We start from the raw sequence: 19,689 nt of genomic DNA on the forward strand, positions 1-19,689 counted from the left end.
AACAATTTTGTCAATGCCATTTCTTTTTTTCTGATTTAAAGGATATATTAAGTTCTGAATCAAAAACAAATGTGTAATATTAACAGTGAAATAAAGAATTGTGGAGACCAAATACTTTCATTAATTTAAACTTATTTTTGGAGAAAATTGTGAGTTATTTGAAAAAAGGGCAAGAGTGCCAATATTTTTGGCCACGACTGTAGCTTGCTAACTTTTATTCGCATTTGCTTCACAACTTTTTTTTCTTCTTTTTTTCCTAAACAAACAAAAGTTTCCACTGTGATTTCAGAGGCATCACATCATTCACTTGTAAAAAAAATGTCATCATCATTTCTTACATAATCACTTGGTGACAGCCTCTCCATAACACAACATGGTGTCACACCACCTGGTGAGAACGCCATTATTAAATGATAATGTGAGGTGACGGTTGGGACTCGGTCGCGGTGCAACCACCTGTCTGCTTCTCCCTCGTGCGAACAATTATGTTTGCTGTGAATCATTAGCTATGCTTGGAGGCCCGCCAAAAGATGCCGGCAAGGCCTCTCGCCCGAGGGCCCTGGCATTCTTTGAAGGCTTCAATCACATCTAAAATTGAAGAGAAGATACAAGGGACTTATCAGGTGTTGTCACCCTTACACCAGACAATTCCCCAAGTGGAAGTGTGAAGAGCTCTTGTGAGAATGTGGCTCGGAACATGTCTAAATTAACAGGATGGAGAATCAAACTGATTAGCGGATTTACGTGTAACTTTTTTCTTTTGTGAAAGGAACGCTGCAAATGACAAGTTGGACAAATTTATTAATTTATTGGTCATTCCAATTAAATAAATGGCTGCCTATAAAAGCATTTCCAGCTAAAATGGACATGGAATTTTACATTGAAGAAGGTCCAACAATGTACAGTATATATATATATATCCATTCTTGGGAATGCAATCTAATCTTACTATAATTCACCAAATGTATGTATGTCTGTCCGTCCATCTGTCTGTTCCCAGGTACCACAAAAACGGCTGAACCAATCGCAACGATATTTTGGGTGGGTAATCCTGGGATCCCCTGGAGTAAAATAGGCTATATTGTTTTTCCAATTTTTCCAATTTTCCAGTTTTTCCAAACACGATGGAATAATATTTATCAATATGAACAGTGATGTGGCTTTTATTGAAATTCTACAAATACTGTTTAGATTTTGATGATTTGCGTGTGATATGATTTAACGGATGTTTATATAAATCGTTTAAAATAAAAAAGCCTTCAATTTCTGATATTTTACCTTTTCATTTGGGCCTCCCAATTGAAGCCCCGCCCTACCGTTGCTAGTCCTGTTAATTAGTTACAGCTGGTGATTGGTTGTATTTTTGCTGCTCTGCAAAATACTTGGTTATGTAAATGAGGGGAAGTCTAAAACATTGGAAAAAAAAATGAACGATGGAATCCGACCACTAAATCAACTATATCGAATCAAATACATTCCATCGTTCAGCTTCATTTCTTGTTGAAGATTTGTGAAATTAATATTTATAAGCCTTTCACCAGACGTTATGGTGGCGTAATGGTTGAAGCATCCTCTTGATCCGGAAGGTCGGGGTAAGAAACCGACCCCCAACAGAGTCATACCCGACCCTGGCCCGGCCTGAGACTTTTAAAATCCCTGGATGTTTAAAAAGGATAGAGCAGCGGTGTTTAACCTGGGGGTCGTGACGTACGCGCATACGCAAACAAAATACTGTGTGTGGTATGTACCTTTGTTAGGTTCCTAAAAATGGGCTCAACAAATTTATATGTTATTTATGACCCCTTCATGATCCCCCGGAAAACCCCAAACGACCCCCAGGTTCCGCACCGCTTGGATAGAGCATGGACAAACAGCAATAGGTTGGCAATCGTAATCGCAGGCCTGATGGGCTTAATGGCTTCCTTCCGTGATGAGGTGAATTGTAAGGGAACTCGTATTATGTCATCTCACAACGTTAAAAAAAAGTATGGTAGTTTTGTCCCAGTTTTTGGGTGGATAGACGTTTGCAAAAAAAGTGCACAATGGACATGATATTGACAAAAATGACCCCTGCAGGAACACTGGCCAATCAAACACCTGATTTGGTTAAGAATTCGACAAAGATGATTGTACCAAGGAATGATATTCAGACTTTGATTGTCTTGAGCGATCTCAAAACCACTGGGTGTGAAACCCAAAGCCACCGTCGCTCCAGACAAGTCCTGGCAAGAAATGAAGATGATTAGAAACCAAGACTGCAATTATCATTTTACATGGTTTATCATAATATGTACAAGTCAACTGTTAATTTATAATCGTCATGGCAACGCACCAGTTATCAATGATGTCATCACGATTCCTAAATAATAATCTTGGGTGAAGTTCAGAAAGCAATTCTTAACACAAACTAACAACGAGATGTTCCATAAATACATCTCCATGTAACAGGGAAATTCCTGGTAAACTAGCATTGCAAAGGGGAAATATTATCATCTCTAAGGTTAGCCTGGTGTTGGCTTAGCGGTTAGGGTTCTGGCTTGGGATCCTAGGATCCTGAGTTCGAATCCCGGTCGATCGCTGAATTAACGCCAGGGGGGTTGACTCAGCCTGTCATCCTTCCGAGGTCGGCAAATTGAGTACCAGCTTGCTGGGATGAATGATCACGGTGTGTACCCCGATTTAGAATAGGTACTATTCCCTGCGCATCGTAAGAGCGTGACCAAGGGTTAGCGTCAGGAAGGGCCATACGGCCATAAAAACATTGCCTCAAACAGGGAACCATGGTTGTCATGGGGCCCGCAAGGCTAACCCCCACTCTAGCGGGGGAAATGGCCTTAAAACATTCTAAGGCTTTGCTTTGCATTCTAAGGCTTTGCATGCCGACTATGGAAGGGGATGAAGATTTCCAAGTTGTCCTTGTATGAAACACAACCCACAAAGCTGGGGCGAAGTTCTGTCTTACCATGTGCATTTTCTGTTGATGACTCTTTTGAAAGAGTTAGCTCAGTCTGGCTTCATTTTACTACCTTTGCTGAAATTGTTTTCCTTGTATATTTAAAAAAAAAAAAAAAATTCAGCCAATTTTGGGGGTTACTCTCATCTAGACGGGTAGTCCGATCTATAAACAACCTCAGACTCCGAGTGCTGTGTCCACCAGTGATGGATGTCCACCAGATTTTGAGAAATCGTGCTATATATTGTTTCTGGCCCCATCTCTCAATGGTGAAGAATCACACAAAATTCTCAGATTTGGATCTTCACCAAAATCGAATCAATTCGTCCTTGTCACACACCCAACCTGTCCACAAAGTTTCGTCCAAATCCGTCCATACCTTTTTGGAGATACCATGCTCACGGACAAGCAAACAGGGGTGAATACTTCACATCCATGAACATTTCGTCGCGGAGGTAATAACCATAGTGGGTTTACCAGTTGTGTCATTTACACCCCACTGTGCATGGTGAAGATGCCGTTTTATGATTAGAAAATACCACGGATTAATAATACAATTTAACAAATGTCCCCTTCCCAATGTCTTTCTGTGCTCGTATCATTCGAATGAGTAAGAGGTTGGACACAAACCCAACCAACCAACGAGTGTATCAACCTGGTAAGGCACTACTGACGTTGACAAAAACTGAGACGTCATTTCTAACCATGGAACTGCATGCCATTTCGTTAATTGCTATTCTGAATTAGCAAATAAATAAAAGACGCTTGATCCTCAACTTGCCAGAGAAACTTTGCAATCATGCAAAAGGACTCATAACAGTGACTCATCAACTTTGTTGTCGCAAAAGGCCTGCGTTGATTTGTTTTTTCAAAGCACAGTCTCAAAAGAAAACTGCTATGGTGATAGCTTTGTCTGAGTCTAACACAAATGGCCACCTCCAGACCAAAAGGAATGATTGACCATGATTATATAGGTCAGATTATATAGGTCATGATTATATAGGTCATGAAAAAGTCAGAACACCTCTTTACCTTCGACTAAAACCCAATCCTACATACCTTGCAGGGGTAGGGATAGAAGCCGTAGCGATCCAGCGTTTGAGCCCTTCGAAGCAAACGGTCTTCGGCTTCAGCTGGTGAGAAACCTCTGGAGGTACGGAGAAAGGTTGGGGTGGGAGAGGGGGGACTCGGGGTTTAATAAATTAATGTCAAATCCTGACATCTCGCATCGAGACAGCGTTGGTGGACATACTGATGACCGATAATATAACAAAGCTAACCATTAAGCAAAGAAAGAAACATGGAGACTTTAAAGAAAAAGTACCCGTGACAATGAAACAAATATATGGAAACAAGCTGAAGTCAACTACGAGTAGTTTGTAACTTTATTTGTATAACATTTGAAGCACAATGAGAGCCGGACATCGAGAGACCGACCAACCGGAGCTGCAGGTTTTGTATCTGGTGTGACTCGGACTCCAAGGGTTGCGGTTGAGGAGGTAGAATGGCAAGACGAGTAAGACGACCCTCACAAACTTCACCGGGGTCTCCATCTCCAATCTCAGCTAGAGCAGGAAGACAGAAGTAAACAGCAGTTGTAAGAGTACACCTATCAACATCCAACAGTGAATTCAATTCCAAAATGGGTTGATTTTTGTTTGTGGTTTCTGTACACAATATCGAGGCTTATGGAAGAGCAAGGTGACAATTGGCTAAAAAAGGAACAAAATGGCAGTGGGGTCACAGTTGGACACAAGGGAATGAACAAACAGGAGAACAGGAGACGGGAAGGAAGGCAAACAAAAATCCAGGGAGTTACGCGACGTTATGTTAATGAGGGGGAAAATATCGTGGTTACAGGTGGTGGACTGGTGGTGCATAACTTCCTTGAAGCCATGGGGGGAAGAGTGCAATTTACGAGGAGAGGAGGTGGGGGTGCACATTGTGCCATATCCACGTACTTCAAATGAGTAAATTGATGCCCTCTAATGGAGAACTAGAACGACACTAGTCGACGTCACGACGTCGACCGATATGCCTCCGCCCACATTATTGCATCATTATACATACTGGTACCAAGTTTGTTTAAATCCATTCAGCTGTTCTCAAGTTATCACATTTCTACCTGGCATGACCTCTGACCTCACCAAAATCACCTCACTCCACACCTATGATGCCAAAATATAATCAGTTCATCTTTGCATCATAATATATACTTGTATAAAGTTTGGGCAAAATTCCATCACTGGTTCACAAGCTATCACGGTAACAGGATTTTTATCGAACATGACCTTTGACCTCTTAACGCAAAAATATAATAAATTCATGTTGTACCAAGTTTGATTTAAATCCCTTCAGCTGTTCTCGTTATCTTCTTCTTTTTTTTTACCTGACATGACCTCTGACCTTTGACCTTGATGCCATAATTCAATCAGTTCATATTTGCATAATATATTCTTATACCAAGTATTTAAAAATCCAATTTTTCAATTTTTTAAATGCAACAAGTCTATTATGTTTATTCCACCGATTTCTCACCATCCCTGGTGAAGTGTCATTATGGCATCAGCAGAAAGTAAAATAAAACTGAATCCAGCTTAACAACTGACCAGTATTTCAGGGGTAAAAAATGTTAACTTACCACCAATATATCTTTTTGTACACAAATTCAAGGCTCATGGAAGAGCGAGAACGAAGCAGAAGAGAACAGCTAGAACACAGTGGAAAGCGGGGAAATACAGCAACAGAGTAGAGGGACACTTGGAGGAAGAACGAGAGTAAGGGGAGGGCGAGGACGACACAAGGGGAGGAACGGAAAGGGCAGAGGGTGCATGACCTGTACGGAGATGGTAGAAGACAAAAAGGTCACAAAGCTGCCTGTAATGCACGAGTAACAGGTCCAGATATTCACATTGGTCAAGGGATATTTCAATGACATTGAGGACCCTGGTCTCCATGGCATCAATATGTGAAAAGTGCAATGCAGGATTACAGAGGTGTCCTCCCAAAGGAGAGAGCAGTATTCCATTGAGATGCAGATGAAGGCCTCGTACATTCGAATTTGTCAACGAAACACTTGGCAAGACGGAGTATGCCCAGTCAGTGGCTGGCCTTGGAGGCCATTTGCAATTTGCAAGAATATGGCATTTCTACAATTTTGACCCAATGCTCGGTATTGGAGTGATGGCCAAAAACACTTTTGTGACTTTTGACCCTTATTTGACCCCAATAAAAGGTGAATTCAGTAGGTCTTGGCATCACTAGAAATATAACCTGATGGATCCAGTCTGTTTCTGCAGCAACCTCTCTCTCCTTCATCTACTTCCTGCTAAACTGACCTTGCAGTATGCAAGCAGCCAGGAAGGCCAGGTGTGATGGCTTGGCTTGTAATCTTTCCATCCAAATGTCTCTCTTCATCTGCAGATAGATTAGGTACCTGTGGATACAAATGGCATGGAAGATCAAAGCAACGAATGGATCAAGCAATGATTCCATGGAAGAAGGCAAGATAATAAAATGAAGACAATTTCAAGAAGCATAAATGAAAGAAAGAGAAACTTCGGAAGCGTAATGGCGAGTGGGTTTTTGATGAGGATGGAGCAGCTGGTCAGAAGAACACCTCGTCAGTGCCTCTTTCAAGCGGAGTGGTTCGGGGGGGTAAAACTTCACTCGAAAGCTCAGCGAGTAGGGAAATGGGCCTGCAAGGCCACAGCATGATACAGAGGGAAATGTGTAGTACAAAACAATGTTGTATGAACCCTCCTTCAACCAACCCCAGCACAGATAAATTGCATCAGCTTTTAAACACCTTTGCTTTCCTTCACAAGTTATCCACAACCGTGGATTAAACCATCAACTGTGATGACAAGTGTTGTGAATCGGTTTCCATATTTATTTTTCTGCACCTTAAATAAATAAATAAACTAGATGTTGAATATATTACATGTGCAAGGGAAGGAAGGGATTGAGGAAAAGGAGGATGGGTTTTCAAGGAGGGATGAGGAATGAGAGGGGAGAGTCACGTATTGAGCATGGTCAGAGGGGGGAGTGAAGGGTGGAATATTAAAAAAATCCACCATTTTTACATAAATGTGAAAACTCTTAAGACCCCCATTACTTGTCTTGACATGCAAGTCCAGCTGAAAGCATTCACCAATCTCTCTAACCACGTGTGGCGTGTTCAATGCCAAGCTTGACTCATCACGTCCTCCGGAACCCAAAATGAGCCTCGGAATGAATTGCATTCCCATTTTCATCAGAGAATCGTTATTCGTCTTTGTTACGTATGAAGTTGAAGCATTTAACAATGTTGGAGCAAGGATAGGCCAAAATGGATGGCTTTGATCAATTTGCTTGCACATTCATCGGGCATATGGGGTTGTACACCAAGGTGCAATATTTAGGAGATGAGATAAGGAAAATACATTTTCCACAACTCGTATTAAGGTTCCACCATGACTTGACGGCGTGTGTAGGTGGGTGCGGGTGTCGTGGGTGATAAATTGCATCACATGTTCTTTGATCCTGCAGCCTCACCTTTCAACTGTTTTCCAATAGGTTTGTTGGTGTCCAACCAGCACTGCAATACAAACAGCGTGAAGGTTCATAGGTTCAGTAGTACAACAGTCATACCAGAATCAAGTTCAGCATGCTCCATTTCGGAATATTTACAAATGGTCACGTTCGTTCATAAGGCTGGTCTTTGGGTTTGGACTTAGCAATGAAATGATATGGTGATGATGATTTCCATAGTCTCATGTCTGACAGCTTAGGCCATCTTGAGCAGCATCGTGAAGCTTTATTGGATTGGTTCCATGCTGTTCCTCGATAGGATTTAACCATCTGCCTCTTGGGTGCCTCCTTCCTATTTTGCACCCCACTCTACCCAACATGCAAATCTTTTCCAAATTTTCTCCCTCTCTTCGGCAAATGTGACCAAAGTACGATGACAAATGCCATTTGGACACTGCTAAGTGAATGGGTGTCATTAACGCCAAGTTCTTTCACACTGTTGTTGCTTCTGTACTGGTTACGAATGGCAAGTCTCATGCACTACCTGTGAAACTCACGTTTTCTGTGTTTAACAAGGTTTCACGGGTATGCAACGGATTGTCACAGATTACTCCGATACTATTAAAAGAAAAACAAAAAGCTTCATCGATTCCTTCCCATAGGAAGGAAACCGGTGACCACTTTATAACAGGAAATGACACTCGGATCTCTTGGTGATACAATTTCAGAGACTGCAAGTAAGATAATATCTGTGTCTGCACTAATCAGAAATCACTTCAAATCAGAGGGAGAACTGGTATACACAATGGAGAAGCAATGAAGGAAAGACAAACAGACGTTTATGGACCAACTGTCAAAGTGGTGAAATAAAGAATGTAAAGGCGTACTGACTAAATAATTGCATGGGGGTAATAAACAATTGTTTATTACTTTTTTGAAAAAAAAAGTTTAGTTTACAGTTTAGTTTAGTTTAGTTTAAAAGTTTCGTTTAGTTTAGTTTTTTTAGTTTAGTAAAAAAAAAGTTTAGTTTAGTTCAGTTTTTAAAAAAGTTTACCACTTTTTTGAAATACCAACTTCTTTCCTGGAAGTCCTTGGTGTCCTTGTGTTTTATACTTCTCCCTCCCAAGCCCTCTCCCACCCACACATCTCCCGATGTCCCTGCTCTCAAATGTTGTGTTTGTGTGCTTCCCCTTCTCTCCCCATCTTGTCTACCGCTCCCTCTTTTTATATATTTTGTTTGTCTGTTTGATTTGTTTGTGTGATAAATGTTAGCTCTTTCACGAGCCTCGATTCTGTATACAAAAAAAAAAAAAAGCCAGAAGAGCCTTTTTTAAATTATAAAGACACCAATGCATAGCCAGAGCACAGTACCCCTTTACGGAAGGAAAACATTAACCCAAGGTCATGGAACTTTAGATGTGCACATGTATTAAAGACGACATTAAAGTAAAACAGATAAGCTCTTTGCTTTAAAGCTCTTTTGGATTGTAATTTAAGCTTAAACGAATAAAATGTGTTTTCAAGAAAACAAAATAAAATCACCTTATCCCCATCCGTATGTCGATAACGCAATCCGAAGCAGTCTTTCTCCAGCAAGTCCAGATGCTTGTTCACCTGCTCCAGCAAGACCTCACCTCGAGCTTCACGCTGAAAAGGAGAGGGAGAAGAGTGAAAAAAAGAAGACTTTAAAGATAAAAGGAAGAGACACCGACAAAGTTATTTTATCTCGGCCCCCGAAGGTGGACCGAGGTTGTGTTTTCACTCCTGTTTGTTTGTGCGTCTGTGAGCAGGACATCTCAGAAGGTTATGGATGGATTATGACAAAATTTGGTGGACGAGTTGGATAAGTGACAAAAACAAGCCAATTCAGTTTTTGTTCGGGTCGAGATGTAGATCTGGCCTATCGGTGGGATACAAAACGTAACCCATGGAGGCATATGCTATAGCGAGTGGCATTCTGGTTTAATGCTATCGGCTTTAACTCTACTCGGTTCAACGAAAGCCTTCCTGAGTCTCCAATATTCACTCTCTTTCACGTATCCTCTAAGTCTGTGAGTTGAACAAATAAAAAGCTTCAATAATGTATATATTGATTGTAATGTGCTTAACGAAAACAAGGAGCCTGAGGATGGAATTGTGAAATTAATGTAAAATCGGCGTGAAGAAAAATTGCTTTTATTGATATTTCCATTTGCCAGAAATGCTTCCAATGCTCGGAGGCAAACATTTGCCTTTTTCCTTAGGTTGTGCATTTACCTTGCACGGAGGCATTGCTCCCCAAGTTAACTAAGAGCAATATGGCTCATCGTGCTCGATCCGAGAAGTGCTCCTGCTTCACGCTGGCTCTGATTTGTATAAAGGCAAAGGCTGATTGCACACTCGTAAATATTTACGATTAACAAAAAAAAGAGCAGCAACAATCTTTGTATCGCACAAAAGCTGGACTCAGGCCCAACAGCTCAACCACCGAGTAACTTTCATCATGGGACGGAAATGCAGGTCACACAGTTCCCAGTCCTCATAGCATTCTTCCAGGAAAGGTCACATGAAAGTAACACCAATAGGTGATGATTTCATCATCGCCTCACCTGTATGTGGGTGCGTATATCAAGTCTAGATTTTAAAAGGTTAAGTATAACGGAAAGGCTGGGGAAGGGAGAGTGGCGGTGCTGGTGGTGGGAGTGGAAAGGCCGCTCGGTGGTTTAAATCTCAGACCTGAGCTTCGCCTTTGTGCGAGACCAAAAGAGTTGGTTGCTGCTACGTTTTTGTGAGCCATGACCCTTCCCAACTACAATTAATCAATTTGGGTTCAGACCAGGCCACTCTACTCTGGTCATGCTGCTTCTGCTGTCTCAACAATGCATACAGGTCCTCAATGCCAAACAGGAAATCAGAGCCGTCTCCCTTGACATATCTAATGCCTTTGATACAGTCTGGCACCCTGCCCTGCCCACCAAACTCTCTTCTTATGGTATCCATGGTAACCTCCACTCATGGCTCGCAGACTTCCTCTCTTGTCATAGTCAACAGATGGTTCTAAATGGAATTCTCTCATCTCCTCTTCCTGTCCAGGCTGGAGTTCCTCAAGGTAGTGTTCGAGGCCCTGTGCTTTTTCTGGTCTTCATCAATGATCTCTCCGACTCTCTGGAAAATCCTCTATCTTTTTGCTGATGACTCCACCCTCTGCTGCCCCACTTCTCATCCCTCAGATCGACAGGCAGCAGCCTCTTCACTCTCTGGATAAAATCACAAACTGGTCAAACAAGTGGAACATGTCTTTCAATCCTGACAAATCTCACACTCTCACTATGTCTCTCCGAAAAGGCCATCTGGAAATTCCCCCCATCTACTTTCTCAACAATCCTTTCAAAGAAGTTCTGTCACTCAAGCTTTTGGGTCTCACTATCTGCCATGATCTCTCCTGGTAAAACCACATTTCCATGCTGGCCTCCAAAACCGGGCGCTGAATCGGCATCCTTCGTCGTGCGAAGTCCTTCCTTGGCACTTCTGAGCTCCTCGCCACATACAAAGCTTTAATGCACATCTTGATGGAGTACTGCTCTCCCCTCTGGGCTGGTGCTCCTGCCTCACACCTAGCTTGGCTTCACGTTGTAGAAACCAAAGCTTTTAGGATCATTGTTATCTCCCGCAACGAACCTGATTCTGAGGGCCATTCACTCTGTCACCACAGGCAGGTTGGCGGTCTTTCAATCTTCTACCGACTTCTCTCCGGCCTTGCAACCCCTGCTTTGTCTGTGCCCTGTCCCCCAAATATGTGCTGGGTGTGGGTCGTGAGCTCTCTGTGTTTGCCACATCACTTCAGGCAGAGTTGTGGGCCCACTGAGTTAAAGCACTGTTGGGGATGAGGGAGGGCAGAAGGGAAGGGGGGAGGAAGAGGGGAGGGGAGGTGAAATGGGAAGGGGAGGTGAAAGGGGAAGGGGAGGCGAGGGGGAGAGGATGGAGAAGGGTAGAGTAAGACCCCTGCGAGGGATAGCGGGCTGACCAAGGATAAAGCCTGTTTTTGTTTTAATTAAATAAGCTGGTTAATGATCTTCAAAAGGGGTGTTTAAACACACCCAAACACACAGTCTTCATTCATGCACTCCCTTTGAGTTCGCTAAGTATGCATGCAAATATTTGGGGCCGCTACCCGCTAGGTTTCATGGTTTTGGAGTAAAGATGGTCACTCTCTCACTCACTCTCTCTCTCTCTCTCACACACACACACACACACACACACACACACACACACACACACACACACACACACACACACACACACACACACACACACACACACACCACACACACACACACACACACACACACACACCATATATATGTATATATATTGTTACAGACACGACTTTGATGTTAAAGTGGGCCGAGCGGAATGGCCGTCGTGTCCGCACAAATTACCCGACTATACTCGACGTTGACGAAGTCGCGCGATGCTGGCTCAATAAGAAAAAGAAGACACCCGGCTGGATTACAATGACACAGTACGACACCAGGGGTTCAGTTCTCAAGACCTCCGGAGGAGGTTATATTAAGGCGGAAGGTTAGATTACAACTACAAGAGGGACAGCATAGAAAGACAAGCACTTAGACACAATCTTATATTATTCCCAACAGACGACAGATAAACGGGACAAAGCTGACTCACACGGGGATTGATGGAAAGGACAGGCGGGTAGCGATGGCTCCAGGTGCACCTGGGCTCAAAGGTCAGAATCGACTCGGTCCGGTCCAGAGATGCGGGGAGGTCGCAGCGCTCGGATGGCGTCTTGTCTGCTCAAGCTGGGGGCGCATCTGACTCAGCGCTCGCAGGTGGCTTTTCTTCTCCAAGCTCGGGGCGCATCTGACGTCACATCCGGCGCGGGGCCGCGTATATCCGGCGGGGAGTGACACGCCCTCGGCTCGTTAGCTCCGCCTCGTGGAATCGGCACGTTGCTTCTCATTGGGTGCGTGCGGGGGGGGGTTTACCAGGCTCCGCCCTTGACGAGGAGCTGACAAGGAGCCCCTTCGTGGTAACCCCGTGGAGCGCATGGTCTATGGCGCTAATCGAGCCGGTGTGAGGACGCATCCTCCCCCGCTCCGCCGCCATCTCCTCTGTTGTTGTTGTAATTGTTGGGGAAGAAGATGGAAGGAGGTATGGGAAAGGTCCTAAACTCACTACTGATGCCATATAATCACATTCTGGTGCAACGAAGAGTCATAATTAATGGAGACGAGGCCTTAACTGACATAGAATAAGAATAACTAGGAAGATGTCCGAAAGTTGTCTACGTGTGGTGCGGTGGACCTGGGCACGACATTTAATGGGGGAATAAGGGGAAGGTCGGCTCTACTGATTGTTATTTACATGCAATGGGACTAGGGAATGGGGGATCGGGGAAAGTTGGGGAGTATTGGAGAAAATAGGGGAATATTTACAAGCGGATATGGAGGCCAAATTCCATATTCACAACATTGCACCCTTCTCTACCCTCGGGGCGTCCCGACCCGATAAATTTTTACCTACTTTAGTGTGGCACGCAATGTAGTTCCCTCTACTATTAACTCTACCCTGAGTGCGACAGTTTTACAGATATTCACAAATGAGTAAATATGTCCCCCTGCGACGTTGCACCCTTCTCCTCACAGAAACACACCCACAGGATAACCGAATCCGGAAAGAATTCTCAAACTAAACATACAGCCGGTAGGGAGCATTATTTACAAGATTACGCTGATATCTACACTACGATCCAGGACCTGTCTTTGGAGGAACACATGCAGATGTTATGCATAGAGAGCGCGCTTGCCAGCATCGATACACCAACCCACGAGTGCTCTGTGGCCGACGGCCTTTAATAACGTGCAGAGCACCCTTCCCGAGCATCAACAGCACCACCCCACCACCAATCGGTGCAGTCACCATTGTTCATTGGAATAAAAATAAATTCGACAACCCCTAACCCTGCAGGTGTCTCTTGCTCTTCTTGTGGTGCACTTGGTGTTAACTAAAAGTGGTTCACCTGTATGGCATAGGTGCCACGTTGACCCATAGGTCCATCCCCGGGTGGTGCTTGGCCGCAAACGAACTGCGGTCCATTGTGGGTGGCCACAAACATTGCGGTCCATATGGTGTATCGATCCCGGCAGCAAACAGCGAAAGTGCAGGCCCACAACTGCGCAGCCAGCACCTCTCTCTCCTCTCTCTCTACCCCAAAGCCAGATCCTCGGAGGTGGGAGACAAAAGAAGCAGACAAGTGAGTAAGGTGGTAAGGGCGCAAAAGTGCACGCAATGTAAGGTGATGCACCCTGGGGGCACATGGGAACCAGGTGAGACAGGTACGTTCCTATCGTACGCCCCCCCCCCCCCCACCAGGTAACCTACATGGCCCCTCCCTTACCCCTTACTGTATCCACAAAACACAACACTACCCATAAACATCTACTTTACAAATCAACAAACATCCCTACTGTCTTCCCCGTTCCTCCCATATACCAAATTCGTCTTCTCTCCCTCCTAACCAATCAAATTTGCCATTTTCAACTCTCATCAAAATTTGCCATCTCCAACTCAACATCATAATTTGCCATCTCCAATTCATCATCAGTCCCTCCTAAGGAGGGAGAGATGGAATCACCCCAATGTCTCATCCACGTCGTGATGCGTCTCACAAATCCACACAGCAATTCATCTCCTGCAACAAAACAAAGAAAACACAGGTGTGGAGTCATCATCATCACCACAGGTAAGTGGCTGCGTATGGTGCGACAGGTTCATCAATCCTAACTATTTCCTAAATGACTTTAACAACTTTACACTACCCGGGGTCTTTCTCCGGCCAAACCATTGGCCCTCTTACACTATGGGTTCTAAAAACCAATTCCCATTGGCCAAACTGTGGTGCGCTTCAATTTGGGGTCTCACTCCCCCGATTCATCTCCCGGTGCCCTCGCACAATTTCTGGGCTGCGGCGTGTACCTCTCCCAGTGGGTCTACCCACCTGCACACCTCCACCACTGCAGTTGCCTCCGAGCTTACCTGCTCCTTGCCCTAACCTAACTACCTGGGGAAGGCCCTCTGGCACTCTCCCCACTCGGTGCCCTCTCTGGCACTGGGCTGCCCGATCCACACCCGGGATCCTCAGGCACCCACTCACAACTACCGGCTCCCAGAGCCCACCTGCGGCCTCACCTGGCCGACATCCTCACAGTGGTGGAGTGCCCAACCAACTACACACACTAACAGGCTACACGCCCAGCCATTTCCACAACACGAATGCACCCATCCACAATACCATTCTGCAACCGCACCACAAATGCCAATATCCAACCACAATTTACCTATACCCTCTACCTAACACTTACACTACCCGCCCCGGGTATTCGTGAAAGGGGTCCACTCTTCCCCCATCCACATCTTCGCACCATGCACACCACTCCGTACCACTTACTCCAACTCTCTCCACACACCTGTACTTGCACACCTGTGCTCTCACACTTGGTGCCACCTGCACCCTTCTCTCCCCAAGCGCATTCGCGCTGATCCACACACTCACTACTCATACACTGCTCCACACACCTGTCCAATTGCACACCTGTGCAATCACACCTGTTCAATTCTCACAAACACGGCATCATCTCAGCTAACTACTCCCTTCTGAAACTTGCGCTTCCCAGTCGTCCCTTTAAACTATTGCGCTCCCTCGTCATTATCATCCACACTAATCTACCTGCGTCCCTACTACAGGTATCAGTCACTAACTAAACTTAACGTCACCTAAGGTCATCTTCTCTAGATCCCTACACACAATATCCTAACCCACCCGGGCTAGTTTTCACTGCCATACACCCCATAATCTAGTGCTCCTTTGCCCCCCCTGTGAGGGATGGTGGATTTGCCATCCCACCACATTGGGGGTCTCTCACTACCAATTTCGCTCGTCCAAATCCAACAAATTAAAAATTTGCCAATCATCTGCCAATCACTGTACCATTACCAATCATCACTCTGCCAATCCTTTGCCAATCATCAAATTTTGTTTTTCTCTAATTTTGGGTCCAAAACACTAACCTCATCACCCAGTCTACTCACTAATGCCTCTCGGTGCGCCAATTCCCGTCCAAAGCCCGGCTTTGTAAAGCCAAGCCATGAATGCGGGTTGTTCTGTGCCAGCGGCTGGATGCGTCCGGCACTCGGTGCAGGGACGGGGGCTTACCCGGGCCGAGATCCCACGCACCATCTCGGCGTGGAGCCATCCAATGTCCCGATCTCGACCTGCCGGAATGCCTCAACAAAAAGTGGTCGCCATGACGACTCTTTCTATCGGGCCGCCCGCTCCGCCTAGTGGAGCACGGACGCGGCCGTTCAAAGCGAGGCCCGGCACGCACCGAGGGCCCGATTCGGCTATAAGTCGTTCTAAACTCTACCCCGTCTAACGTCGATGCTTCACCTGCATGCTTACACCCCGAAGCCCGCTCCTTTCTCACACATCCAGCTGTGCCCATGCTCCTCGTACCCTTCCTTACACACCCAGGTACACCCATTCCACTCACAGCCTTGGTCACACACCTGACCACCGAACACTTTGGCACACATTCGTTGCTCGCACACCTCACCAATACACCGCTTCGCGCCCCCTCCTCGGTCACCTCCTCTGTGACAATCACAGGTGTGCTCTCATTCGCACACCCAACCACGTGCCTCACCACCAACTCCAGCGTGCATTCCCACTCACGCTCTACCATTCCAGGTGTGCATCCTTCCATCCCAGGTGTACATCCTCGCTCACCTGTCACAACTAACTCACGCTCCATGTCACTCTCACTACTCTCCCCTCCATTCCTGACAGCGCACTCACCCTTACTCTTGACAGCACACTCTTTCCTCATGCACCTGTCCGTCACACACCTTTCTCGCGCACACTCTCCCGTTACACCCTCTGTAACACTCACCACAGGTGTACACTCTCTCGTTACTTCCTCCGTAACACTCACCACACCGCGCTTCCATGTACCCCCTCGCACACGCGCTTCGACCGGCTCACTCCTGACGGCACACTCACTCCTCGGCGTGCACTTTTTCCTCACACACCCCATGGTCGGACATTCTCGCACACCTCCTTTTTCGCACACCAGACCTTTCGCACACTTCACCAGTGGCCTCTCACGAACACCCGGGTCCATCTCGACCCCCAAGCTCATTAAATCCCCTGGCGCATCATACGCACGACCATATTGGTCACCACTTACACCGGGTCCTCTTCCTCTTCGCTTCTCCTCCATCACCTGCGAATCCCTCATCCGGTTAATGAGCACATCATCACGATCCAAACACAGACTTTGGACCAATTCTTTTATCTCCTCTTTTATCTCTTTCTTATCCCCTCTCCGTCGCTTCTTAATTTCGCTCATCCCTTCTTCCACTTCTTCTAATTTGTGCTTCACCTCTTTTATTCCCCGGTACGTCTCCTCAAGCTCGTCCTCCAAGGCTACCTTGACCGTTTCCAGGTGCGTCCTCACCTGCCGGTCCTTCGTCTCCATTACCTCTATCACCTCGTCCAACCTCGTTGTCAGTCCCTCACGTACCATCTGACATTCCCTCTTTGTCGCTATCAAGTCGTTTTTTATGTCGTTTCGTGTCGCTTTTAACCCTCCTAATACCGCAGTGTTCCTTTGAACCTGCTCCACTAACTCCGTCTGTCCCACCGTCAGCTGCTCCACCTCCTGCGTCAGGTCCTCTATGCCCCCTTGTAACTTTACAGTCCCCTTTCTCACCTCCTTCTCCATGTGCTCCTTACAGTGCCTCACCTCCTCACGCACTCCTCCGACCTCCTCACTCACTCCTCTTCTGATCTCCTCTCCCATCACTTGCATCTCCTGCCCAGATGCCACCCTCATCTGCTCCATTTCCTCCCTGTGAGCATCCAGTTTGGTTTCTACCCCCATTCTGACCCCCTCTATCTGCTGCTCCATTTGTTTAACTTCCCTTTCCGCTTGGTCCCTCATGTCCCTCAATTTGCCTTCCATACTGTTTTCTAACCCCTCTAACCCATTTTTCACTCCCTCTATTTGATTCTCTTGAGCGGCCATTCTGTTTTCTACCCCCGTTAACCCATGTTTCACTCCCTCTATCTGATTCTCTTGAGCGGCCATTCTGTTTTCTACCCCCGTTAACCCATTCTTTACTTCTTTTATCCCGTTGTCTAACTCCTCAAATTTCTTTTCTAATCCCTCACCGGTACCCCTCGCTTCGTCCCTCATTACCCCCAATTGCTCACTCTGAGCATCCATCCGGCCCTCCAATCGCTCACTATTCTGGGCCATAAGGGCCTTCATTTGTATAAAAAAAAGTTCCAATCTTCCCAGCGGCGCTACTTCGGTCGCGGGCACGGTGACCAGCGAGGCGCCTTTTTGCGCGCCCGACGCATCGTGCGCGAGAGCGCCATTTTGTGCACCTGCTACCCCAGCTGTTTCGCTCTCCTCATGTCCCTCATGTCCCTCAATTTGGTCCTGGACCGACCCTGCCTCACTCTCCCCTACCGGACCCCAGCCGTGTTGATCCGCCATAGCGCGACTTGCAAAATTCGAGTTTCGTAAAACAAATACAAATTTCGCCGTTATAATTTCGCGCGGGAAACGCGCTCCGAATCGATTCTACTTGTTACCAATTTGGGCCTAATAAATTTAGTCCCGGGTTCGAATTCCACTCCTCGACACCAATTGTTACAGACACGACTTTGATGTTAAAGTGGGCCGAGCGGAATGGCCGTCGTGTCCGCACAAATTACCCGACTATACTCGACGTTGACGAAGTCGCGCGATGCTGGCTCAATAAGAAAAAGAAGACACCCGGCTGGATTACAATGACACAGTACGACACCAGGGGTTCAGTTCTCAAGACCTCCGGAGGAGGTTATATTAAGGCGGAAGGTTAGATTACAACTACAAGAGGGACAGCATAGAAAGACAAGCACTTAGACACAATCTTATATTATTCCCAACAGACGACAGATAAACGGGACAAAGCTGACTCACACGGGGATTGATGGAAAGGACAGGCGGGTAGCGATGGCTCCAGGTGCACCTGGGCTCAAAGGTCAGAATCGACTCGGTCCGGTCCAGAGATGCGGGGAGGTCGCAGCGCTCGGATGGCGTCTTGTCTGCTCAAGCTGGGGGCGCATCTGACTCAGCGCTCGCAGGTGGCTTTTCTTCTCCAAGCTCGGGGCGCATCTGACGTCACATCCGGCGCGGGGCCGCGTATATCCGGCGGGGAGTGACACGCCCTCGGCTCGTTAGCTCCGCCTCGTGGAATCGGCACGTTGCTTCTCATTGGGTGCGTGCGGGGGGGGGTTTACCAGGCTCCGCCCTTGACGAGGAGCTGACAAGGAGCCCCTTCGTGGTAACCCCGTGGAGCGCATGGTCTATGGCGCTAATCGAGCCGGTGTGAGGACGCATCCTCCCCCGCTCCGCCGCCATCTCCTCTGTTGTTGTTGTAATTGTTGGGGAAGAAGATGGAAGGAGGTATGGGAAAGGTCCTAAACTCACTACTGATGCCATATAATCACATTCTGGTGCAACGAAGAGTCATAATTAATGGAGACGAGGCCTTAACTGACATAGAATAAGAATAACTAGGAAGATGTCCGAAAGTTGTCTACGTGTGGTGCGGTGGACCTGGGCACGACATTTAATGGGGGAATAAGGGGAAGGTCGGCTCTACTGATTGTTATTTACATGCAATGGGACTAGGGAATGGGGGATCGGGGAAAGTTGGGGAGTATTGGAGAAAATAGGGGAATATTTACAAGCGGATATGGAGGCCAAATTCCATATTCGCAACAATATATACAGCAATACCCCGTTTTACGCCATTTCGATCTACGTCAAATCCGACTTTACGCCACTCTTCTAGACTAAATTTCAGTTCAGCGAATGTCATTATGTGTGACTTTACGTCACTCCTACCTGGCTCTAGATACTACGAACGTCATTATGTATGCGCGATAGCACCTGGCCATCCCACTAACCTCGGTGGTTTCGACCCCAATGTGAAGGTGGTGTACTTGCCACCCAACACCACATCGCTCATCCAGCCTATGGACCAGGGTGTGATAGCGCTTTTTAAGCACTACTATCTCCACCGCACTCTTCGTCAGGCTGTCGATGCAACGTCGGAGGAGGAAGGCATCAACATCCGGCAGTTTTGGAAAAACTATAACATCTACCAGG

The 19,689-nt window shown here is 46.4% G+C and overlaps 1 protein-coding gene across 1 annotated transcript in view; it reads right to left on the minus strand.

Annotated features, from left to right (window-relative positions):
- LOC137429838 (FERM domain-containing protein 5) overlaps positions 1–19,689 on the minus strand; it is a 76,391-nt gene that overhangs the window by 43,497 nt on the left and 13,205 nt on the right. The window contains exons 2-8 of the mRNA XM_068120134.2: positions 9,008–9,112; positions 7,490–7,532; positions 6,573–6,651; positions 6,292–6,389; positions 4,395–4,518; positions 4,013–4,100; positions 2,134–2,222 (exon numbers count right to left, since the gene is read on the minus strand). Coding sequence (XP_067976235.1) covers positions 2,134–2,222; positions 4,013–4,100; positions 4,395–4,518; positions 6,292–6,389; positions 6,573–6,651; positions 7,490–7,532; positions 9,008–9,112 — 626 coding nt within the window. The remainder of the gene's footprint in view (positions 1–2,133; positions 2,223–4,012; positions 4,101–4,394; positions 4,519–6,291; positions 6,390–6,572; positions 6,652–7,489; positions 7,533–9,007; positions 9,113–19,689) is intronic.

Source organism: Myxine glutinosa, chromosome 6, assembly GCF_964187855.1.
Source record: "Myxine glutinosa chromosome 6, kmMyxGlut1.1, whole genome shotgun sequence".
Classification (NCBI taxonomy): domain Eukaryota; kingdom Metazoa; phylum Chordata; class Myxini; order Myxiniformes; family Myxinidae; genus Myxine; species Myxine glutinosa.